The sequence below is a fragment of the Schistocerca americana genome, chromosome 7 (assembly GCF_021461395.2).
Source record: "Schistocerca americana isolate TAMUIC-IGC-003095 chromosome 7, iqSchAmer2.1, whole genome shotgun sequence".
Lineage (NCBI taxonomy): Eukaryota > Metazoa > Arthropoda > Insecta > Orthoptera > Acrididae > Schistocerca > Schistocerca americana.
Window position 1 is genome coordinate 122,206,394 of NC_060125.1, and position 27,283 is coordinate 122,233,676.

At 42.6% G+C, this 27,283-nt stretch overlaps 1 protein-coding gene across 1 annotated transcript in view; it reads left to right on the plus strand.

Annotated features, from left to right (window-relative positions):
* The window catches only part of LOC124622405 (myrosinase 1-like), a 169,058-nt gene that overhangs the window by 46,527 nt on the left and 95,248 nt on the right, over positions 1 to 27,283 (plus strand). Inside the window, exons 4-5 of the mRNA XM_047148093.1 lie at positions 4,412 to 4,534; positions 4,618 to 4,801. Of these exons, the coding sequence (XP_047004049.1) occupies positions 4,412 to 4,534; positions 4,618 to 4,801 (307 nt within the window). The remainder of the gene's footprint in view (positions 1 to 4,411; positions 4,535 to 4,617; positions 4,802 to 27,283) is intronic.

Sequence of the window (27,283 nt, forward strand, 5' to 3'; positions counted from 1 at the left end):
TAAGTATTCCAGAAGCTACGTACTTTTCTTTATAGCATTCATTACGTATCCTGTTTCAGACCTCACGCCAGCCTGCGTGAGTTTAAGTGCGTGCCTTTCGGCTTCCTCTCATTGTGTCTAGACTGACTTGTCTAGACACAACAGTTTTAATCTGCCAGGAAGTTTCATACAGCTTTATTCAACGGGTTTGTGGTGAAGTGCCCATCGTCTCGCTAATGGTCATACTTATCGTGATACTCTCATTTAGGTAAGACGCTGGACGAAGTTGGAAAAAGTTTGCAATGAAAAATACAGGTTGCTATGATTTTGCGATTTTGCGTTTGGTGCAAATTACAACACATGCTGCTGTGAATAAAATTTAGCTAAGATTCTAAATTTTTCTTTGGACTTTGAACGAGGTCTCTGTCTCCAATATCGAGAAAATTGAGTTTATGTAGCATTTTCACTTCCGACTGCATGAAATATTCATAAAATACCTCATATCTCTTAAACTGGTCGATATATGGAAACGATATTTGGGCAAATGATAGCACACAATGAGGAGAGTATTTTGCCATGTAGTTAACAGACATAACGTTCTTACCCGCGTCGATATAGGCGAAGATACAGTTATTTAAGTTTCTTTCAATCAAGTGCTGTAATTTAAAAAAAAAGTCGTTAACAGCTAGTGAAAAGAGAAAATAAAAGTGAAATTCCTTATATTGTGTTACAGCTAATCATCAAAATGAGATTTCCCTTAAGCTATTGACCTCTTTGGTCGTCTATTGCTTGTTTAATAAGACACTGTGTTTCAAGATTCTGTCGCAGTACCTATTGCAAGGTGAGTTTTGTAGTTTATACTGTGTTTTGGCAAAATAATCAAAAGCAAACCTCCCAACATAAGAAATTTAGCCATTCCTCATAACTGACAGCGTTTCCTCAAATGATAATTTGTTAACAATTCAGATAAAAATAAATCGTCAACTTTGTAGCAATTTTGGGCGGAATCGTGTAGCCCCTGTATTTTTAATAGTGAACGATTGGAGTAGAAGGTTACCAGAGGATTTTCTCCTTGTTTTTCATCTGAGAAATGTGAAAATATTCCGCAGTAAATAGTGTACGTTATTTCCGTTCCTATTCTATTTTGAGTGAAGTGGTGGTGAACCTGTCCACCATAATTATCTTTTAATGTGTTAAAGATAAATTATACATATTTATAATCTATTTAAACTGTAATAAGTAGCCTCAAGCGGTTCGTAAAGTAATGACTATCATGTTTTGTAGCATTGTTATCCATAGATACAAAGATTTCCTATTTCTAATAGAACAATAAGGCTTTTTTGCTGCAGAGTAGAACTCAGCTTCGTCACATTGAAGGTGTGAACACACTGGCGACTTTGAGAACATTGCCATCTATTCGTCAAAGACCCAAAGTGAATATCACTGATGAATCTGAAGATATATTTAGTGAGAAAATTCACTGTCTCACTTTGTACAGGGATAGGAGTGGAAAGATGGTTCGCTATTTGCTGTACTTTTTCGTGCGTCAAATATAACTGAGGGGCATAAATCTTTCCTTTCTTAAATTTCAGCCCCAGCGGTTTATCATTAAACGTATGCTGCGTTACGGGATTCCCCTGCAGTGCAACAGAACTAGTGATTTATTTTCATCTCAGCTGTTAAACTTTTTTAGTCAGAAATCGCCACTGGTGACGCTTTTCGGAAAGAGGGAAGGGTAACAAGGGAGGCCAAGATAAATCGTTCCTTTTGTGCAGTTTCAGAGTAATCTGGGAGCCTAGTGTCTTTTTAATAAGGAGCAGGTAGTACTGAAACATGATATTTTTTTCTGCGGCTTAAACTTGCTGAAACGGTGGTTTATTAAGTAAGGAACTGAGGATGAATCAGGTCAATATCTTATCAAGAAATACTGTACTTCCTCGATATAAGAATAAACGTGTAATTTTTTCACTTATTTTGTTGTTAAAACCCATAGAAAATCTCGTTTCACTATCATTGGTCCTGAAAATTATATTGTTTCACTACTTAATGAACCGCTTGAGATATCTCGTTAAGGTTAAACCTGGTCATAAATATTCAAATAACATACAGGAACACAGCTGGGAGACGTCGATATTTTGACATGAGCACAAGCAGACAAAGGCATATTAAGTAGACAGAGGCAGCAGAGCGGCTACTTTCTGTTTTTATTGTGTAATATTAATGAACTGTTGTTAAACTTTTAATTTATTACTATTAGCATAATTTCCTTTCAATTGTATTATTTCATAGAATTGGCAGACAAGTCTTTAATCTTTTGAAATAAATTAAGCATTGTTCTTCATTGCCACGTCACATTGTAAAAGTATTTTCAGGCTGGGGTTGGTACCATTCTGCAATACAACGGATGTCCAGCGACGACGGCGAGGAACTGCCGTTTAGACCATGTGGGAGCAAGCCCTGCGCTCTGCACGTGCTCGCGCACCTTCAGCCACGACACGCGGCAATAGGGACATTGTGGTCCCAGCAAAGCCGTACCTATTCTTATGTCATGTGTTTGTTGCTCATTTCTATCGGCATCGTTATTAAAATACCTCTGATCCGCTTTTCCCAATTTCTATAATAACGGAATATTTGTAAACAATGTAAATTTTACGAATGAAAATTACGCCTTTTTTTAATTGTTTTCAAACGAAAAATTTTAGCACAGCTGCTACAGCTGATTGATATTTCGGTTTTTTTCTCGGTTATTACTAAAAATAGAAAGCTTGTTATAACCGAGAGCAAGGAAATACCGAGAAATACGGATTATTCAGGACTAAATACCGTTGTCCGTTTTTACCGGTCGGTTTTTCCCGCCCCTAACGCAGACTACTGGCTTTCTTTCTGTCCTACTTCACTCTTAGTCGTTTCACTATTTTATGACAAACGTGCTAGATATCACAAAACGAAGTACACTACTGGTCATTAAAATTGCTACACCACGAAGATGACGTGCTACAGACGCGAAATTAAATCGACAGGAAGAAGATGCTGTGATATGCAAATGATTAGCTTTTCAGAGCATTCACACAAGGCTGGCGCCGGTGGCAACACCTACAACGTGCTGACATGAGGAAAGTTTCCAACCGATTTCTCAAACACAAACAGCAGTTGACCGGCGTTGCCTGGTGAAGCGTTGATGTGACGCCTCGTGTAAGGAGGAGAAATGCGCACCATCACGTTTCCGACTTTGATAAAGGTCGGATTGTAGCCTATCGCGATTGCGATTTGCCGTATCGCGACATTGCTGCTCGCGTTGGTCGAGATCCAATGACTGTTAGCAGAATGTGGAATCGGTGGGTTCAGGAGGGTAATACGGAACGCCGTGCTGGATCCCAACGGCCTCGTATCACTAGCAGTCGAGATGACAGCCATCTTATCCGCATGGTTGTAATGGATCGTGCAGCCACGTCTCGATCCCTGAGTCAACAGACGGGGACGTTTGGAAAACGACTACCATCTGCACGAACAGTTCGACGACGTTTGCAGCAGCATGGACTATCAGCTCGGAGACCATGGCTGCGGTTACCCTTGGACGCTGCGTCACAGACAGGAGTGCCTGCGATGGTGTACTCAACGACGAACCTGGGTGCACGAATGGCAAAACGTCATTTTTTCGGATGAATGCAGGTTCTGTTCACAGCATCATGATGGTCGCATCCGTGTTTGGCGACATCGCGGTGAACGCACATTGGGAGCGTGTATTCGTCATCGCCATACTGGCGTATCACCCGGCGTGATGGTATCGGGTGCCATTGGTTACACGTCTCGGTCACCTCTTGTTTGCATTGACGGCACTTTGAACAGTGGACGTTACATTTCATATGTGTTACGACCCGTGGCTCTACCCGTCATTCGATCCCTGCGAAGCCCTACATTTCAGCAGGATAATGCACGACCACATGTTTCAGGTCCTGTACGGACCCTTCTGGATAGAGAAAATGTTCGACTGCTGCCCTGGCCAGCACATTCTCCAGATCTCTCACCAACTGAAAACGTCTGGTCAATGGTGGCCGAGCAACTGGCTTGTCACAATACGCCAGTCACTACTCTCGATGAACTGTGGTATCGTGTTGAAGCTGCATGGGCAGGTGTACCTGTACACGCCATCCAAGCTCTGAGTCAATGCCCATGCGTATCAAGGCTGTTATTACGACTAAAGGTGGTTGTTCTGGGTACTGATTTCTCAGGATCTATGCACCCAAATTGCGTGAAAACGTAATCACCTGTCAGTTCTAGTATAATATATGTGTCCAATGAATACCCGTATATCATCTGCATTTCGTCTTGGTGTAGCAATTTTAATGGCCAGTAGTGTATTAAAATGTGTACACGCTGGCGGTAGCCTGCCGTAATAGTCTATTACTAATTACCGACCCGACCGCCTGTCCAGGTGACTATGTACCACTGGGACTTGCCACAAGCTCTGCAGTACATCGGCGGCTGGCCCAACCCGATTCTCGCAGATTACTTCGTCGAGTACGCCCGGCTACTGTTCGACGAATTTGGAGACAGGGTGAGTGTGACGCAAAGCGCGCTGCAGTCAGTACGGTGTGGTGGGAGTGCAGTGAGCGGAGGCGGCGGCTCGTGTGGGGACAGGTGCGCTGGTGGATCACGTTCAACGAGCCGGCCTCGTTCGTCGGCGGCTACTCGTCGGTGGGGGTGGCAGCGCCCTCGCAGAACGCGTCCGGCATCGGCGACTACCTGGCCGCCCACACCGTGCTCAGGGCGCACGCGGGCGCCTACAGGCTCTACGACGAGCAGTACAGGGCTGCGCAGAACGGTCAGTATACTCTCCGTCCTCCTCATCTCAGCACTGGACAAGTCACCAGTGAGAAATCGTAAGGATGTATACGCGTTCGTGAGGTGTACTGAAATGGGGTAGTCACACTTCCACTAGTTCACTGAACAGAGTGGATTGTAAAAGAAAATCGAACCTCTGTCTCATAAAACGTAAAGAGGGGCTAGTCATGAAGAGACAGACGTAAAACGTGCAAAGAATTATTCACCAAATTTAAACAGTTAAGATGCTGCCATATCTCCTTATTAAGAGATACACTGTGTGATCAAAAGTGTCAGGACACCCCCAAAAACATATGTCTTTCATATTAGGTTCATTGTGCTGCTTGACTACTGCTGACCGGTGTGGGATTCGTACCAGATACGGTTGATAGAAGAGATAGAGAAGATCCAATGGAGAGAAGCGCGCTTCGTTACAGAAAAATTGAGTAATCGCAAAAGCGTTACGGAGATGATAGTACTCCAGTGGAAGACGCTCAGTAGCTCGGTACGGGATTTTGTTGAAGTTTCAAGAACATACTTTCACCGAGGAGTCAAGCAGTATATTGCTCCCTCCTACGTATATCTCGTGAAGAGACCATGAGGATAAAATCAGAGAGATTACAGCCCACACAGAGGCATAGACTGGAATAGAAGCGAGAACCGATAGAGGTACTCAAGGTACCCTCCGCCACACACCGTCAGGTGGCATGCGGAGTATGGATGTAGATGTAGATGTAGATCTAGATGAACATACGTCTTTCATATTAGGTGCATTGTGCTGCCACCTGCTGCCAGGTACTCCATATCAGCGACCTCAATAGCCATTAGACATCCTGAGAGAGCAAAATGGGGCCCTCCGCAGAACTCACGGACTTCGGACGTGGTCAGGTCATCGGGTGTCACTCGTGTCTAACGTCTGTACCCGAAGATTTCCACACTCCTAAACATCCCTAGGTCCACTGTTTATGATGTGATAGTGAAGTGGAAACGTGAAAGGACACGTACAGCACAAAAGCGTACAGGCCGACCTCGTCTGTTGACTGACAGAGAACACAGACAGTTGAAGAGGGTCGTAATGTGTAATAAGCAGACATATATCCATACAACAACACAGGAATTCCAAACTGTATCAGGATCCACTGCAAGTGCTATGACAGTTAGGCGGGAGGTGAGAAAACTTGGATATCATGGTCGAGCGGCTGCTCATAAGTAACACATCACGCCAGTAAATGCCAAACGACGCCTCGCTTGGTGTAAGAACCGTAAACATTGGACGACTGAACAATGGAAAAACGTTGTGTGGAATGGCGAACACGATACACAATGTGGCGATCCGATGCCAGCGTGTGGGTATGGCGAATGCCCGGTGAACGTCATCTACCAGCGTGTGTAGTGCCAAAGTAAAATTTCGGAGGCGTTGGTATTGTGGTGTGGTCGTGTTTTTCATGGAGAGGGCTTTCACCCCTTGTTGTTTTGCGTGGCACTATCACAGCACAGGCCTACATTGATATTTTAAGCACCTTTTTGGTTCCCACTCTTGAAGAGCAATTCGGGGATGGCGATTGCATCTTTAAACACGATCGAGCACCTGTTCATAACGCACGGTCTGTGGCGGAGTGGTTACAACGTCACTGTAATGGACTTGCCTGCACAGAGTCCAGACATTTGTACTATAGACCACCTTTGGGATGTTTTGGAACGCCAACTTTGTGCCAGGTCTCACCGACCGACATCGATACCTCTCCTCAGTGCAGCACTCCGTGAGGAATGGGCTACAATTCCCCAAGAAACCTTCCTGTACCTGATTGAACGTATGCCTGCGACAGTGGACGCTGCCATCAAGGCTAAGGGTGGGCCAACACCATATTGAATTCCAGCATTACCGATGGAGTGCGCCACGAACTTGTAAGTCATTTTCAGCCAGGTGTCCGGATACCTACTGTTGATCACGTAGTGCATAATCTACACTCCTGGAAATGGAAATAAGAACACATTGACACCAGTGTGTCAGACCCACCATACTTGCTCCGGACACTGCGAGAGGGCTGTACAAGCAATGATCTCACACACGGCACAGCGGACACACAGGGAACCGCGGTGTTGGCCGTCGAATGGCGCTAGCTGCGCAGCATTTGTGCACCGCCGCCGTCAGTGTCAGCCAGTTTGCCGCGGCATACGGAGCTCCATCGCAGTCTTTAACACTGGTAGCATGCCGCGACAGCGTGGACGTGAACCGTATGTGCAGTTGACGGACTTTGAGCGAGGGCGTATAGTGGGCATGCGGGAGGCCGGGTGGACGTACCGCCGAATTGCTCAACACGTGGGGCGTGAGGTCTCCACAGTACATCGATGTTGTCGCCAGTGGTCGGCGGAAGGTGCACGTGCCCGTCGACCTGGGACCGGACCGCAGCGACGCACGGATGCACGCCAAGACCGTAGGATCCTACGCAGTGCCGTAGGGGACCGCACCGCCACTTCCCAGCAAATTAGGGACACTGTTGCTCCTGGGGTATCGGCGAGGACCATTCGCAACCGTCTCCATGAAGCTGGGCTACGGTCCCGCACACCGTTAGGCCGTCTTCCGCTCACGCCCCAACATCGTGCAGCCCGCCTCCAGTGGTGTCGCGACAGGCGCGAATGGAGGGACGAATGGAGACGTGTCGTCTTCAGCGATGAGAGTCGCTTCTGCCTTGGTGCCAATGATGGTCGTATGTGGAAATGGCATGGCAAGCCGTTCCACAGGACTACATCCAGCATCTCTACGATCGTCTCCATGGGAGAATAGCAGCCTGCATTGCTGCGAAAGGTGGATATACACTGTACTAGTGCCGACATTGTGCATGCTCTGTTGCCTGTGTCTATGTGCCTGTGGTTCTGTCAGTGTGATCATGTGATGTATCTGACCCCAGGAATGTGTCAATAAAGTTTCCCCTTCCTGGGACAATGAATTCACGGTGTTCTTATTTCAATTTCCAGGAGTGTACATTAAATGTTTACTACAATAAGTCAAATATTAAAGTTAGAAGTTGTGTAAGTTACATGCCTTGAGGCAGCATGTCTTCTCGCGCCCGAATCACCTGGAGCATATTCATCTAGACGGCAGTTATAAGTGTCGAGGGGGGCATGAAAGCGAAGCAGTAGTTGAGAAGTAAGTGAGATAAGGTTATAGGCTGTACACCATGTTATTCAATTTGTACACTGAGCTAGTAGTAAAATGTAGACTGACAAGTGTAAGAAAAGCGTTTCAGAATGTAGATTGAAGAGTTAAGAAGTCATTTCTGAAAGTATTTGTATGGAGTAAACAGTTTAGACAAGAAGAGAATAGAAACATTTGAAATGTGGTGCTACATAAGAATGTTGAAGATCTGACGCTGGGTTCAGGCCCGAAACTACTGACGATTCAATAACATCATCTCAGAAAATTTCTGGCTGGTTGCAGTATTTCCAACAGTATAATTTACGAAGACAGCTGCGGTGTCCTCGAAGCAAATTGGATAAAATAATCCCTTACTAGCAGAAGAGCCACGTTATTTGGCACTCTACTATGGTACGCAGTTAGCTAGGCAACGGAAGCAGCAGTAAAAGCGACGTTGTAGTGTTAGACCTTCACCACTAACCTCGCACTCTACCGCGACTCTTTAAAGAATCGGTTCCCAGTGTGTAAAAGAATTTTAAAGGTCTAATTACTAAACAAATTAATTAATTGGTCCAATATTTGACTTTAAGCATGTAAATAAAGTATTATTCAAGAGCCAGACACAAATTATATTTCTAAAATGAAATTTTTACTCTGTAGCGGAGTGTGCGCTGAAACGAAACTTCCTGGCCTGTTCAAACTGTGTGCCGGAACGAGACTCGAGCTCGAGACCTTTGTCTTTTGCGGACAAGTGCTCTACCAGAGTTTTAATCTGCCACGACCTTTCATACAAACGAACACTCCGCTGCAGACTGAAAATGTCATGCTCTAAACATCCACCAGGTTGTGGCTAAGCCATGCATGTCGCCGTAATATCTTTTCTTCTTCCTGTAAATTTCGGAGAATAACTTACCTGAACTTCGGAACGTAGGAGATGAGGTACTGGCGGAACTAAAGCTGTGAGGATAGGTCGCGAGTAGTGCTTGGGCAGCTCAGCCAGTACAGCATCTGACCGTAGAAGCCCAAGGTTCCGAGTTGGAATCCCGGTCTGTCGCACAGTTCCAACCAACTAATGAAATAATCAAATGCATAAAGCTTAGAAAATACCTGAAACTTTGTTGAAAGTTTGTTGCATGTAGCTAACTCCTGTTATTATCAAACTCTGATGAGTGATTTGAGCTGCGTTTCAAGAAAAGATTTTACATGTACGTGCAGTGGTTATGCGAATACTTTTTGTAAAAAGTATTTCGAGTAGTTAGTAGGTAATAAGCAATAAATTAAAATGTAATGTCTGAGGCTGCAATTTTATTGCATAAATAGCGGAAGTGTACTAAACAATAAACTTTTCTCGTTTCATTATTTTATAGACACTGTTAGAGGGATAAACTTTCTAAAAGGTTTGAAATTATATTAAAGTGAGTTGGAAATCGATAAGTGCTCCCATTCTCAAATACTGGTTGTATATGTTACTGTTGTTGTCGTCTTCAGTCCAGAGACTGGATTGATGCAGCTCTCCATGCTATTCTATCCTGTGCAAGCCTCTTCATCTCCGAATAACTATGGCAAACTACATCCTTCTGAATCTGCTTACTATATTCTTTTGCTCTCTCTCTACGATTTTTACCCCCACACTTCTCCCCAATACTAAATTATTGATTCGTTGATGTCTCACAATGTGACCTATCAACAGATCCTTTCTTGTTGCGCACAAATTTCTTGTCTCTCCGATCTAATCTTGAAAATTGTTATGTAGCACCACATTTCAAAAGGTTCTATTCTCTTCTTGTCTAAACTGTTTATCGTCCATGTTTCAACCCGATACATTGTTCCGCTCCGTTTAAACACTTTCAGAAAAGACTTCCTAACTCTTAAATCTATATTCGATGTTAACAAATTTCTCTTCTTCGGAAACGCTTTTCTTATCATTGCCAGACAACGATTTATATCCTCTCTACTTCGCCCATCATCAGTTATTTTGCTGCCCAAGTAACGTAACTCATCTATTGTTTTAGGTATCTCGCTTTTAATCTAATTCCCTCAGCATCACCTGATTTAATTCGACTACATTCCATTATTCCTGTTACGATTTTGTTGGTGTTCATCTTGTATACCCTCCTTTCAAGGCAGTGTCCATTCCGTCCAGCTGCTTTATGTTCTTTGCTGTCTCTGACAGATTTAAAATGTCATCGCCAAATTTCAAATTTTTTATTTGTTCCCCCTAATTCCTACTCCAAATTTTTCTTCCATTTCCTTTACTGCCTGCTCAGTGTACAGATTGAATAACATATGGTACAGGCTGCAATCCTATCTCACTTACTTCTACATCTACATTTATACTCCGCAAGCCACCCAGCGGTGTGTGACGGAGGGCACTTTACTTCTTTACTTTACTTCTCAACTACTGCTTCCCTTTCATGCCCCTTGACAATTAAAACTGCCGTCTGGATGAATATAGTCCGGGTGATTTGAGCTCCGCGAGTCATGCTACCTCAAGGCATGTAACTTACACAATTTCTAAATGTAATGTGGGATTTATTGTGTCAGATCTTTTCAGTTGATTACATCTCTTAATGAGGAGATTACGACAGCATTTTAAATGTTTCAATTTCTTCAAATGTATAAAATATTGAAAATCCAGTTTTTGGTGTGCCTGGAAGCCAATAGACAGGCAACTTTCATTTGAAAACGTGCACCGTTTTAGTGATTTAGTAACATGGAGTCCAGTAACAGACAATGGTCGTAACTCAGCAGGTGATACATAGTGGTCAATGATGACCACTTTGACGACCTGTGTACAGACACTCTTTTACCTCATCCAGCTAACAGAAGTACCTATGGCACAGTCAGAAAATAACTGGGCAGAAATGCTCCGTGTTTCATGTAAAACTATATGCGCCATGTCGCCATCATAGGTCGAAAATAATGACCTGTTCTATAAGACTGTGATACATAACTCTAAAAAAGACGTAACCGCTTTCCTGGATCACTGTGAATACGGAAATCGTTTATTAGAAGAAAATTAAACTCACTCGTACCTGAAATCATGAACTGCGTTAGCAATTCATGGCTTAAACTGTGAACAATCACTTGAGTGCCTTCTGAGAAGTTGATTTCGGTGAAATTTCATGCCTCCACAACCCTTAAAGTACTAGGTGGGCTAGTGCTTGTACTTCTCTTCCGTGGATTTAAGGGGTGGATACGATCAGTTAGGGGGTTCCAGAGTAGCAGCCGAAGACATCATTTTTGGTCCCCTGGGGTGATTATCAATATCAGAGGATGCTATTAACATTGATGAATGCACCAGAAACACTTCAGCCCTTGCTGGATGATATGGAGAACGTTAAAATACTAGCAGTATTTAATGACTCCACGATATTACTATTGTCTCAAGAGATATGAGGGAACATGTACGAGGGACAGTAAGTAATGTAACACATATTTCTTCCTGGCCACATTCAGTTGAAAAAAGGGGGATTTGTTGCGAGACATCGTGGAATAGTCCTGTTTGAGCCACTGCAGTTTCATGAAGTTGTGATAGTTGGCGACGTCATATGTAGCGTCTGTAACGATGGTGCGTTCCAAGCAGACAGCTGTCATTGAGATTCTTTTCGAGTGAAACCAGAGCGTCGCAGATCTTCGTAGGCGTTTGCAGAATGTTCCCGCAGTCCTGGCAGTGATCGAAAGCACGTTGAATCGTTGGGCGAGACGTCTGTTATCATCGCGACAACGTCGAGCAAACCTGTCCGATCTCCCGCGTACTGGCCAGCAGCTCACAGCTGTGACACAATGTTGGAACGTGTGGATACTCTCGTTCAAGGTGATTGACAGACGTCTCTGTTGGTAGTGCTGACAAGTCTGTGCGCCCGAGAGGTACTCACAAAACTTCATTGGCCTGTTCTTCCTCATCCACGCTACAACCCGGTTCTCGCACCTTCAGACTTCCATCTGTTCGGTCACTGAAGGACGAACTGCGCGGAAAGCTGTACGTGGATGTTTGGGAGATTATTGATGTAGTAAGATGTCGCCTCCCGATGTCCACCAGTAGAGTGGTACCATGCGGGCATATAGGCCCTCCCAGTAAGGTGACCTAAGGCCGACGCATTGAGCCAAGATTACGTCAAAAATAGGTTTTCGTAGCCAAAAGAGTGAGGAATAATATGGTGTATTGGAATCGTGACTAAAACCAGCCTGCTTTCAGAAGAAAAGTATTGCATTACTTATTGGACGGCCCTCGTAAAGATACCAACTCCCAATGTCGAAACGAATGTTTCTTTTCTCGATGTTCTTGAAATAAAAACAAATTAGTATTGCCGGTGGATTACACACAGATAAATGTATTTCGCGACATCGAAATCGTCCTTCTCGTAGCGACGCGCAGAAATACACACATCAAAAATAGTTTTGCGTCACCCAGGTTCCCAGAACTCCTGAAGATAGACGTTGACTGTGGGTATTGTATCACAAACACAGTCCCTTTGACTGTTCAGAGATGTCACTAAACACGCCCTAAGATGTACACTATCATACATGAGCAGCGCCTATCAGACGGAGGGGGTCCGACAGCCGATCAGTTCCAGTCATTCCACCAGGAAGGAGGTACACGGCTCTTGTTGTCGGTAGTTCAGCCATGCCTAGACGGTCAATACCGCAGTTCGATCGCGTCTGCATTGTTACTTTGTGCCAGGAAGGGCTGTCAACAACGGAAGTGTCCATGCGTCATGTTGTTCAGACATGAAGGAGATACAGGAACTGTCGATGACATGTCTCGCTCAGGCCGTCCATTCTTGAATCCAAATAATTCCTTGGACAACAGTGGTATAATTCTTCACTCACTTCCTTCTTACAGTTTTTTCCAGTTTTATGTACAGCTTAGTACAGAAAGCAGTTATCTTTTCAGACAGAACTCGGTTCAAAATTACATTCACGAAAACAAAACCAGTCTGATACTCATATATCGAGAGTTAACCACGCAATAATGGTAAAAAATGAATATCTCATGGATTATGATTCATCATATTGCTGCTCAGCGAGTAACTTTAGTAGTTAATTAGTGTGAATATTTTTTATGTATGAATCTTTATATCTTGGTCATAAAAGGAGATAGTACAACAGACCGAGTCAAGTCGAAAATACGCTGCTCTGTAATCCTCCAAGCTGCAATACACAATGCATAATGTTGGCCCGCAACAAAAAAAGCAGAATACCGACTAGCTGTAATGGAAACAAAAATGCTTCAGTAGACATTTGACCTGACACTTCATGATAATGTGGGCAATGACGAAATACGCAGGTGGGATGCAGTGGCACCTGTCGTTGAGACGATGAGGGAAAGCCGTCCGGAGTGGTAGGGGCACGTACTTCGAGCAGACCACGATGCAATATCAAATCTGGTAGCAAATGGCCCCTCGGGAGACCGAGACAGCGCTGGCTAGATATCCTCCATATAGACCTCAAGACAGGGTGCAGCCCTTGATAATGTTGATATTCGTAGCTCTGTCGATTCCATCAGTAGTTTATTTTTTCATCGGAAAAACGGACTTCTTTTATTTGTACACACTTCCGTGAACTCACAACACTAATGCGTTACTTCCCCTCCAAGGCCCGATAAATATCGTACATTTCATGCTGAACTGTACAGCCTTATTATGGTCTTCAACATAGAGCAATAATATCACAGTCCGCAAAATGCAGATAGTATGATTATTTTCTTAGTCGTTGTAAGTTGAAGGCTCAATTATAAAACAACAGCAACACTAAGAAATTAATCTGAGAGTCTATTTAGTGTACGGTGAAAGCACAAGCTGATGACCGCAGATTCATTTTTCTAACTAACGTCACTAGTTTGAGAAAATGTATAATGATGGTACAGAAAATATCGTCGCGCACCTATCACCAAGAGAATCGTTTTAAACCACCCAAGTACTACATTCATACAGTCTCTGAAGAACAGATGGTCTTATTAGTGACAAGGTGACATTGTGTTCATCATCCGTTCAGTTGATCATATAATTTTCCAACGGTTTGCTATCTTCATTTACGCATGACTTAACGTATTTTCAATGTAATTAACGTTTCTCTTATCACCCGAATTCCCAGTATTTATTTCATTTTAGGAGAGCTCTTAACATCTACAATACGTTATCGTTTTTTTTATCAACGTTATGCCCGATGGTTCGACACGTAATGCGTCTCTTATCGCTGCAGGGCGCGTGATCTCTGATCACAAAAGCAAACACACTCTACAGCAGGGCTACCTTTTCACCGTGCGCCGGCGCTCGTCAGGTCACGTATTCATCTCTCGTAAATACACTATGTGTTCAAAAGTATCCAGACACCTGGCTGGAAATGACTTACAAGTTCGTCGCTCCCTCCATCGGTAATGCTGCAATTCAATATGGTGTTGGCCCACTCTTAGTCTTGGCGACAGCTTCCACTCTCGCAGGCGTACATTCAATCAGGTATTGGAAGGTTTCTTGGGGAATGGCAGTCCATTCTTCACCGAGTGCTGCCCTGAGGAGAGGTATCTATGTCGGTTGGTGAGGTCTGGTACGGAGTCGACGATCCAAAACATCCCAAAGGTGTTTTGTAGTAGTCAGGTCAGGACTCTGTGCAGGTAGGTCCATTACAGGGATGTTATTGTCGTGTAACCTCTCCGCCATAGGCTGTGCATTATGAACAGGTGCTCGTTCGTGTTGAAAGATGCAATCGCCATATCCGAATTGTTCTTCAACAGTGGAAAAGCAAGAAGGTGCTTAAAACATAAATGTAGGCCTATGCTGTGATACTGCCACGCAAAACAAGGGGTACAAACCGCCTCCATGAAAAACTCCACCGCACCATAACATCACAGCCTCCGAATTTTACTGTTGGCACTACACACGCTGGCAGATGACGTTCACCGGGCATTCGCCATACCCACACTCTGCCATCGGATCGCCACACTGCGTACCGTGATTCACCATTCCACACAACGTTTTTCCACTGTCCAATGTTTATGGTCCTTACACAAAGCGAGGCATCGTTTGGCACTTGCCGGCGTGATGTGTGGCTTATGAGCAGCCGCTCGACCATGATATCCAAGTTTTCTTACCTCCCGCCTAACTGTCATAGTACTTCCAGATGATCCTGGTACAGTTTGGAATTCCTGTGTGATTGTATGGATATATGTCTGGCTATTACTCATGACGACCCTCTTCAACTGTCGGTGGTCTCTGTCAGTCAACAGACGAGGTCGGGCTGTACGCTTTTGTACTGTACGTGTCCTTTCGCGTTTCCACTTCACTACCACATCGGAAACAGTGGACCTAAATATGTTTAGGAGTGTGGAAATCTTGCGTACAGACGAATGACACAAGCGACACCCAATCACCTGACCACGTCCGAAGTCCGTGAGTTCCGCGGAGGGCCCCATTCCTCTCTCTCACGATGTCTAATGGCTACTCAGGTCGCTGATATGGAGCACTGGCAGAAGGCGGCAGCACAGTGCACCTAATATGAAAGCCGTATGTTCATCTACATCTACATCCATACTCCGCATGCCACCTGACGGAGTGTGGCGTAGGGTACCTTGAGTACCTCTATCGGTTCTCGCTTCTATTCCAGTCTCGTTTTGTTCGTGGAAAGAAAGGTTTTCGGTATGCCTCTGTGTGGGCTGTAATCTCTCTGATTTTATCCTCACGGTCTCTTCGCGAGATATACGTAGGAGGGAGCAATATACTGCTTGACTCCTCGGTGAAGGTATTTTCTCGAAACTTCAACAAAAGCCAGTACCGAGCTACTGAGCGTCCCTCTTGCAGAGTCTTTCACTGGAGTTTATCTGTCATCTCCGTAACGCTTTCGCGATTACTAATTGATCCTGTAACGAAGCGCGCTGCTCTCCATTGGATCTTCTCTATCTCTTCTATCAACCCTATCTGGTATGAATCCCACACCAGTGAGCAATATTCAAGCAGTGGGTCAACAAGTGTACTGTAACCTACTTCCTTTGTTCGGGACTGCATTTCCTTAGGATTCTTCCAATGAATCTCAGTCTGGCATCTGCATTACCGACGATTAATTTTATATGGTCATTCCATTTTAAATCACTGCTAATGCCTGCTCAAATGGTTCAAATGGCTCTGAGCACTATGGGACTTAACATCTATGGTCATCAGTCCCCTAGAACTTAGAACTACTTAACTAACCTAAGGACATCACACACATCCATGCTAGAGGCAGAATTCGAACCTGCGACCGTAGCAGTCGCGCGGTTCCGGACTGAGCGCCTAGAACAGCTAGACCACCGCGGCCGGCCTAATGCCTACTCCCAGCTAATTTATGGAATTAACTGCTTCCAGTTGCTGACCTGCTATATTGTAGCTAAATGATAATGGATCTTTCTTTCTATGTATTCGCAGCACATTACACTTGTCTACATTGAGATTCAATTGCCATTCCCTGCACCATGCGTCAATTCGTTGCAGATCCTCCTGCATTTCAGTACAATTTTCCATTCTTAGAACCTCCCGATATACAACAGCATCATCCGCAAAAAGCCTCAGTGAACTTTTGATGTTATGCACAAGGTCATTTATATATACTGTGAATAGCAACGGTCCTACGACACTACCCTGTGGCACACCTTAAATCACTCTTACTTCGGAAGACTTCTCTCCATTGAGAAGACATGCTGCGTTCTGTTGTCTAGGAACTCTTCAATCACACAATTGGTCTGATAGCCCATATGCTCTCACTTTGTTCATTAAACGACTGTGGGGAACTGTATCAAACGCCTTGCGGAAATCAAGAAACACGGCACCTACCTGGGAACGCGCGTCTATGGCCCTCTGAGTATCGTGGACGAATAGCGCGAGCTGGGTTTCACACTATCATCTTTTTCGAAACCCATGCTGATTCCTACAGAGTAGATTCCTAGTCTCCAGGAAAGTCATTATACTCGACATAATACGTGTTCCAAAATACTACAACTGATCAACATTAGAGATATAGGTCTATAGTTCTGCACATCTGTTCGACGTCCCTTCTTGAAAATGGGGATGACCTGTGTCCTTTTCCAATCTTTTGGAACGCTACGCTCTTCTAGAGACCTACGGTACACCGGTGCAAGAAGGGGGGCAAGTTCCTTCGGTACTCTGTGTAAAATCGAGCTGGTATCCCATCAGGTCCAGCGGCCTTTCCTCTTTTGAGCGATTTTAATTGTTTCTCTATCCCTCTGTCGTCTATTTCGAAATCTACCATTTTCTCATTGTGCGACAATCTAGAGAGGGAACTACAGTGCCGTCTTCCTCTGTGAAATAGCTTTGTATTTCAGCCTTTAGTCTGTCATCCTCTGTTTCAGTACCATTTTGGTCACAGAGTGTCTGGACATTTTGTTTTCATCCACCTGCCGCTTTGACATAAGACCAAAATTGCTTAGGATTTTCTGCCAAGTCAGTACATAGAACTTTACTTTCGAATTCATTGAACACCTCTCGCATAGCCCTCCTCACACTACATTTCGCTTCGCGTAATCTTTGTTTGTCTGCAAGGCTTTGGCTATGTTTATGTTTGCTGTGAAGTTCCCTTTGCTTCGGCAGCAGTTTTTTTAAATCGGTTATTGTACCACGGTGGCTCTTTTCCATCTCTTACGATCTTGCTTGGCACATACTCATCTAACGCATATTGCACCATGGTTTTGAACTTTGTCCACTAATCCTCAACACTATCTGTACTTGAGACAAAACTTTTGTGTTGAGCCGTCAGGTACTCTGAAATCTGCTTTTTGTCATTTTTGCTAAACAGAATAATCTTTCTACCTTTTTTTAATATTTCTATTTACAGCTGAAATCACCGATACTGTAAACGCTTTATGATCGCTGATTCCCTGCTCTGCGTTTACTGTTTCAAATAGTTAGGGTCTGTTTGTCACCACAAGGTCTGATATGTTATCGCCACGAGTCAGTTCTCTGTTTAACTGCTCAAGATAGTTCTGAGATAATGCACTTAAAATGTTTTTGGGGGTGTCCGGATATTTTTGATCACATAATTATTCGATGGAAAATGGAGCAGGATCTTCAGTCCTTTAATACTTTGTTTTCTGGATACAAGAGAACTCTACTATAAATTAAACTGGCGGAACGAGTCCCTGATGACTCGCAAAAACCGAACTGGACAACATAACGGGTCATGGCCGTATGTGAATATTAAGGCTGCATTCAAGACGAAGTTAGGTATGTAATTCACAAAACAACCGAAGTATTCGTGTTCACGTATTACGCATCCCTGAGAGGACAGCCTTCCCATTAGCAGAACGATAAGCGTCGCCTCGCACCGTGGAAAAGCAAAGCGGCTCTGCCCAAGTTCAGGATAGGTCTATGCAACTATGCAATAGACACATCTAACTTTTTTTGGATACTCATAACATTACCAAAGAGAGTAGAGGCAGCACTTGGAACTAGTTTCACATTATTCAGTTCGTAGTGATAGACGGGAAAGCATGGAGTAGAACAGAAGTGATATCAGCCGTTCCGCAAGGTAGTGTCATAGGCCGTCTGCTATTCCCCATTTACATAAATGATTTAGGTGATAATCTGCGCAACCGCCTTAGATTGTTTGCAGATGACGCTGTAATTTACCGTCTAGTAAAATCATCAGACGATCAATTCCAATTACAAAATGATCTGAGTGTGTGAAATCTTATGGGACTGCTAAGGTCATCAGTCAGTAAGCTTACACACTACTTAACCTAAATTATCCTAAGGACAAGCACACACACACCCATGACCAAGGGAGAACTCGAACCTCCGCCGGGACCAGTCGCAAAATGATCTAGAGAGAATTTCTGTATGGTGCGAAAAGTGGCAATTGGCACTAAACAAAGGAAAGTGCGAGGTCATCCACATTGGTACTTATAGAAATCTGATAAATTTTGGGTATACGATAAATCGCACAAATCTAAGGGCTGTCAATTCGACTAAATACCTAGGAATTACAATTACGAGCAACTTAAATTGGAAAGACCACGTAGATAATATTGTGGGCAAGGCTCTTAATTGGCAGAACACTTAGAAGACGTGACAAACCCACTAAAGAAACAGCCTACATTACACCTGTCCGTCCTCTGCTGGAATATTGCTGCGCGATATGGGATCCTTACCAGGTGGGAGTGACGGAGGACATCGAAAGAGTGCAACGAAGGGCAGCTCGTTTCGTGTTATCGCGCAATAGGTGTGAGAGTGTTACTGGTATGATATGCGAGTTGGGGTGGCAGTCACTGAGACAAAGGCGGTTTTGTTTGCGGCGAGATCTATTTACGAAATTTCAATCACCAACTTTCTCTTCTGAATGCGAAAATATTTTGTTGATACCCACCTACGTAGGGAAATGATCATCATAATAAAATAAGGGAAATCAGAGCTCGAACGGAAAGATTTAGGTGTTCCTTTTTCCCACCCACCATTCGAGACTGGAATGGTAGAAAAGTTGTATGAAAATGGTTCAATGAACCCTCCGCCGGGCACTAAAGTGTGAACTGCAGAGTAACCATGTAGATGTAGATGTAGATGTAATCAGTAAGAAGAATGGAGAAAAATTCGAGGGGAAAAGCAACGTGGTCAGTATATTTGAGTCGCAACCAGGGAGAAGCGTGGTTCAAATCAAAACATAGCTGTACATGTTTAGTACGAGTATTTTACATGATTTCCACAAATCGCTAAAGAGAAATGCCAAGCGTGACCCTTCGAAAAGAACACGGACGAGTACTTTCTCCTGCCTTGCCTAATCAAGCTTCTGCTTGAAATTCCCATCCCAGTTAGCAAGCAAGAAAGTTAAACATCAAACAAGATAATTACGTTTTAGCTATAAGTATTCACCATTCATCCACTACTTGATTTCATTCGGAGGAACCAATTGCGCATCAAATCCTGATTTACTTGTGCTTCTCTCCATTTTCTGCCTGTTATGTGAAGCCAGACACATTTCTTCGCCTTTTTCGCCATTTATTGGGACCAGATCAGCTGTTCATGGCACAGTTTCTACAGACAAGTGAAAAAAACGAGAAACATCTTCAGGCGAGTGGCATAGTATCTTCACAGCTCAAAAGCCAAACACAGGCTCGCAGAACTGGCTCGCAATGCCCCTGTTTCTAATGTCGCATTTCTCACTAGCATTTTCCCGAACAGAAAGGGTTTATTTCAATAATTTTGTGATTAGCAAACTAATTTTGATAGAAGCATAAATTTTTAGAAATCTGAGAAATAGGGTTACAAGAATATAGCACTGGTTATTCAAATCTTATGCAATTTCACAAAATAATATAGTAGAATCGAAAGTTTCACCATCAACAACTATTCAGATGTAGTAATTTTGAAGAAAAAAGTCGGTTCAGCCAAAAGTGGAGAAAAGGAGGTCTTAAAGTCAAGGGTTGTATTACCTGTGTAGTAATTTTGGGTAATATACTCGTTGTCAGGTTAGACTGTTCACATAAATACATATTCCCCATTTCAAATGACGTATGCACTTTCGTTCCTGTTCTCTTGTTGACCCGCACAATGCCTTCCACTCCACAGTCACTTTCCCCAAAGGTACTGGTCTCGGGAACTTTCGACTAGCTGCGGATAGGAAGTATGAAAGGTGGTTACATTTCCGACGACTATGAAGTCATTTCAGACGAAGCATGAATTGTATCTTGGGTGAGGGGTGCTAGCTAAACTTTCATTATTACAGCAGTCAATACCTGTGTTTTAAATGCTCTAGATACTAACTTATATCTAAATTATAAGACACATTTTGTAACGCATTGTCATTTAGTGTAACGTGCTGGTGGGTCAAGCTGTTTTGTTATCGCGGAAGTGGATATCTTAATGTATTCTCAAGCCCAGGGTAGTAAACAGACATTCTACATAGCTATTAATTTTGGCCCTGTAATACCACTAATGTTAGGTGCAGCTCGTCTCAAATTAATTACAAATTCTACTGTGACATAACAAGAATGCACAAATTGATATAAATGAGAGTTTGGGAATTTTTCTAAAATGACAACACAACCTCTCGCTTTTTCATTCTACATTTAATTTATCGCTGCTTTCATGGTTCAAGTGATACATAACAAGCAAATTCAATTACTTTCAACTCTCAACAAAATAATTAACATTTAGACATTGAATATGTGATTATTAAATCTTTATCTCTATATTTGAGAATGTTATTACTAGCAAAACAATTAAATCTTCATCAGTGTAATTTACATCTACGTTGTCGTAGCTGTTCAATTGACTAAGTTGGTGGAGAATTTTATCTTTTAAGGGGGATAGGACGTCAAACGGGCCGACTTGGAGCAGGAGGGGCACCACAGGACGTTTTATTTTCTTCTGTCTATACTTTTACAAATAAATTCATAAAACTTCGTCACCATGACCAGGAAGGATTCAGGATTCACACTAGTAGCAGCAGCGGAAGTTCAAAAACATAACACAATAATTTTTTTTTTACATGTGAAACTTCCTCATTTTTTTTATTTTTATTTTTTTTTTTTTACTTACTAATCAAACTCTCATGTACTCAGTGGAGGGTATGTTAGTATTCAACTCCTGAAATTCTATATTCAAAGCGTACACAGGTTGGAGTCAGCAAACTCTCGACTCGACATTTAATGTCGCCTAATGCGCGTTGGTACATTACCAATGGGGAACTGCGGCGGCGTTGTCTCCGTGCTGGATCTGAAATGCGAGTTCCCTACGCTCGCCTCGACTAAATCGCTCAGTCTCAACTTTCCTGCGTTCTGTAGAACATTTAATTCTCCCTAGCCCAAATAATGGCTACTGCACACTCGCTAAGGGATGGAGCGGCGTGCACAATGCTCTGCCAGCAAAATTCCCGCAGGAATATGAACTATCACTTTACATCTGTCGTCACGATACGTGAAGTGTACGGCCCTCACTTCGCAGACGTAAAGGTCTCAACGTCTTCACTATTTCTGCACACATGGGTGTGGTCTGGTGGGAGACGAGAGAGCTCTGTTAATTTAGTTCTCAAAAATGCTTTTATGAGACGTGACTCTCCCCTCCATGTCTCTTCTATGCCGCACAGTATGGCTTCAGCCAACCGCTTCATCGTTATAGGTGAATTTTTATTTTTCTTGCCGGGTCGCCGCTATCGTTGTTAGTGCTGTCGAGCCAATTACCTACAGTCTCGGCTGTGTTTATTTAAAAGGTATTATATTGTTTCGCCTTATTTCTTTCTGCGCTGCAACTGGTTTTTTTTGTTGTTAATGTTAATTGGGGTTTCCCAGTGCCATTAGCCAAGTGCACAAAACTGCATTCACTTTATCTCATTTATGCATGCCCCTGTCGTTATAAGGGTAGATACTGTTTTCTTATTCGGTACATGAGATTATTACAATTGCTTCCTCTTAACAATATAGAGTTATTTTCTGGGGATTTTATTCTGTATCGTAATTGTGAAGCTCATGGAAGGTCCGAAAATTGTGGACGTCTTACAATGTGATCACATATAAATAATGGTTTGATTCAGCAAGTGCTGTAACTAACAAAAGCGTTTATTTTGAGTGGTGTTTGAGTGCAAAACGCATGTTTCACGCACAGCAATAAATGTTCATCATCCCACAATTTATTTTAAATTAAACGAAGTAGTTAAAAACAAAAGTGGGAACTAATGATATAAATAACACTTAATTTTTCTTTTATACGGTCTATTAAATATGTAATGTGCAGTACGTTCCTAATGCTGTGGGAATTTCACTAAACATAGTATCAAACACCTTTCAGCCGTCTGATTTCCAAACTGTTATTTTATTGGGCTACCAGTTTAGAGCAAATTCTTACGCCAAGTTCAGGACCCTTGACTGACGTGTAGGGAGACGCCAATCTCGGTTGAGGTCAACATAGGGGCCAACATTCAAAGACAGGTATCAGTAGATTTCTTCTTCGTACAGAATCACTATAAACGTCATCTGCCGACTTTTAGATAAACATGTACAAAGTGTACAGTACCTAAAGTTACTGCACAGGTGACAGATATTTGTATTACCCTTGACTTTAAAACCTCCATTTCTGCTCTTCTGAAAGCACAGATATTTACTCCAAAATTAATATATTTTAAAAGTTATTGATGATAAAAACTTTCGATTCAACTATATTATTTTGTAAAATTGAATAAGATTTGAATAATCAACGCTATATTCTTGTAACCCTAATTCACAGATTTCTAGAAATTTATACTTTTGTCAAAATTAATTCGGTAATTGTAAAATTATTGAAATAAAATCTTTAGTTCGAGAAAATGCTAGCAGGAAATGGAATATTAGAAGCGTAGGCCTTGTGCGCCAATTGTGCGCATCTGTGTTTAGCTTTTGAGCTCTGAAGAGGCTATGCCACTTGCCTCAGGACATTTCCCGTCCGTTCCACTTATCTGTAGGAACTGTGCCTAGTAACAACAAGTATTAAAATCGTCACAGACTGTCAACCCTTTTTCTTTGTGGGAGCTCTCTACGCCAACCACTTGTTACTGAAGACGTTACTCGGCAGACTAGGAGATGGTACCAACATGATGGCTGTCCTGCCCACAGTGTACGCAGTACTACAGAATTTCTTCACCAACTGTAACGCTCAAATGCGAGATGGCAAGTGATAGGTATCTTACACAGGGTGATTCACCTAAAACTTTCACCGCAAATATTTCCGAAATGAAAAGTGCTACTGACGTGCCGTTTTCACAGAATGGATTGGTAGTCAGCGGTTCGTATTGTCAGTTAATCGACAGATTGTTATGATACTTGTAAAGTGTATTTTTTGAACAAACATATCCTTTCAAACGGCAACAATGCCTACTGACATTAACAAACTGAACGTAGGCTACATTAGAAAGTCGGTGCTGTTTGTTGCAGGATTCTAGTGCGAGTCGCTTACGAGATATCGTATTTAGAAAAATTCCCACACCGTCACTTGTACGTTATCCGTGGTAGCAAACGTTGAAGAACAACACTCCTCCATGCCTAGTTGTATGGATTATGAATCGTAACGAGACAACTGACCATCACAGATTGTGTTCAAAATGAACACTGGCAGCGGCAATACGCGCTTCCAGTGTGATGTGGAACGACTGCTGCACACGTGCTAGTATTTCAGCGGAGACGTCTGAGCAGGTCGCAGTAAGACGTCGTTGCGTATCATTGGCCGTAGGTGGTATGTCCTCGTAGACAGCGCCTTCCAGCTTTCCCCGGACAAAAACGTCCACAGGCGTCAAATCCGGTGAACGGGCCAACCGAAGTACAGGTCGTCTGCGTCCAGTCTAACGACTTGGAAACAATTCGTGAAGCCGCACGGCGTAGCCGCGTGGTCAGGGGCGTCTTGCCACGGTTCGCGCGGCTCCCTCCGTCGGAGGTTCGAGTCCTCCATCGAGCATGGGTGTGTGTGTTGTCCTTACCATAAGTTAGTTTGAGTAGATTAAGCAGTGTGTAAGCCTAGGGACCGATGACCTCAGCAGTTTGGTCCCACAGGAACTCACTACAAATTTCAAATTTTTAAATTTACAGTTGGTGAAGAAATGCTGCAGTACTGCGTACACTGTGGGCGGGACAGTCATCATGTTGGAACAACAGGTTTCTCTTAGTCTGCAGAGTAACGTCTTCTAGCATCCGTGGAAGATTTTGTGGCCTATTAGTAGGCTGCAATAGTGCGCATTCTGTGTTCCGCCTATGAAATCGGGCGTGTGAGATGGTGGTTCACTATCCCACACTATACGTTTACACTCCATGTAACGAAAATGGTTCAAATGGCTCTGAGCACTATGCGACTTAACTTCTGAGGTCATCAGTCGCCTAGAACTTAGAACTAATTAAACCTAACTAACCTAAGGACATCACACACATCCATGCCCGAGGCAGGATTCGAACCTGCGACCGTAGCGGTCACGCGGTTCCAGATTGAAGCGCCTTTAACCGCACGGCCACACCGGCCGGCTCCATGTAACGAAGCCAGCAGGGATTGCCAACAGGTCAATCGTGCATGTTTCAGTGGTTTACGGGGCCATTCTTTGTATACGTGTCTTAATCACTAAACAAGATACAGGGTACATCTCGAGTATCCACTCTTAATACCCGTGTACAGAAGTTAACACGTTTCTCGTAGTCGTTTCCATGCAGCTCTTGATGGAGATGTATATATATATATATATATATATATATATATATATATATATATATATATATATATGATGGGGATGGGACCTATGTCGATGGAGAACGCATAGGACACTTGCCTGACTCATGTCACTTCCTCGTGCGACTGCGCAGCTGCTAACTTAAGGACCAACTGCAATAGCAGCAAGAACATTAATTTCTTCCTCTTCTGTCATCCATCACTTGCTTCCATTTGTTACGTTATCTAGATGTTACACTACCACTTTCAACTAACTGGCTGAAGAAGCTGATAAATAATAGCTGAGATGGTTGAGGTCTATTGGGGTATCTTGCCGCGTATTGTACTAGAACTAACCGCGCTCTTCCTATACTCCACACACACCATGAGCATGTCGGCTTTTTCTGCACTGGTGAATCTCATCGTCGACTCACGACCTGTTATTTGGACTGTCACGCCACTGACGAGCAAGTCGCAATGCACTCAAGAAACACACAAGCACACTGTAAGCAAACATAAGAACATCGTACCTACCAACTGCGCAGGTTGAATGGCACAAACAAGTGTGGTCTGGAAACTTTCCACAATAAGATATCTCGTAAACGACTTGTACTAGAATCCTGCAACAAACACCACCGACATTCTAATTTATCCTACTTTTAGTCCGTTAACGTCAGTAGGCATTGTTCCATTAAAAAAGTATGTGTTTGCACAAAAAATACACTTTTTAAGTAAAAATTATTATTACAGTCTGTTTATTACCTAACAATACGAGCCACTGACTGCCAATCCACTATGGGAAAACCGCACATCAATAGCACTTTCCATTTCCACAGTACATGCGGTGCAAGTTGTAGGTAGTTTGAAATTTTTGAAAACATAGCGATCTTAAAAGTAGTGAAAATTGAAAATTAAAACAGTCTTGATCGCAATGTTGTTAAATTTTTATTTTTTATTTTTTTATTAGAGTGAGTGACCGGTTTCGACTCTATGAAAGAGTCATCTTCAGGCTCTGTAAAGATATATTGCCAAAGTAGTATAGACCTTATAATAAGCATCAATTAAAGATCCATAAAGAAAATGTGCCTATCCGCCAAATTGTCAATAATATGAGTTGCCCCTCATAAAAATTGAATGAGCTTTTAAAATCTTTTTACGTTTATGAAAAACGTTTTAGTGTCAAAAACAGTTACGAACTAGCTCTGACAATCTATGATATAGATATACCGGATGGTGCTAGGTTTGCCTCACTAGATATAAAATATCTATACACTAAAATACCAATAAAAGAAACTATTGATATTATTAAAAATAACTTATTACAACATAAAATTATGGACACAGAAGAAGTAAAAGAGTTCATCGATCTACTAGAACACACATAAACTTTTAACTACTTATCTTTTAACGGTAAAATCTGTTTTCAAAAAGATGACCTATCAATGGGTAATTCCCTAGCCGGTACCATAGCAGATAACTTTGTTAATCACGTTGAACCACAATGCTTTGAACAAAACCCGGAAATTGCTAATAAAATCATTTACTATGAGCGATATATATATGATACACTTTTACTCTTCAATGGGACCATAGATGAAATAGATACCTTGAAAAATTGTTTAAATAGTATACATCCGAAACTGATCTTTACAGATAACACGAAATTCATAAAAGTATACACTTTTTAGATCTGACTACTACAAACAAAGAGAATAAACATCAATTTGCAAATTTACTGAAAACCGACAACAGATGTCTTTATTAACATCACCTCGTGCTATCCATCGAGACAGAAAAAAGCATTCTTCCAGTCAATCATCAATAGACTAAATAAATTACCACTCACCACAGAGGAACTACAGAAAGAGAGACTAATATTGAAGTCGATTGCTAGTGTAAATGATTTTAATCCCAATGACATTGACTTCATGTTTAATAAGATACAGGATGCACATAGTGCACCTGAATCCAGTCATCGAAAATACTCCAAAATGAGTTACATGGGGTATATCTCCGATAAAATAAATAAATTATTTAGAAATACCGAGCTCACAATAGGGTACTCGTTACCAATAACCTGCTTCAAAATAGACTCAGACACAATATTAATCAAAAAACAACAACTAATATCAAAATTCAGGACTATATAAATTACAATGTGATGACTGTGAAAAACAATACATCGGACAAACTGGCAGTAACTTTGCTATTCGGT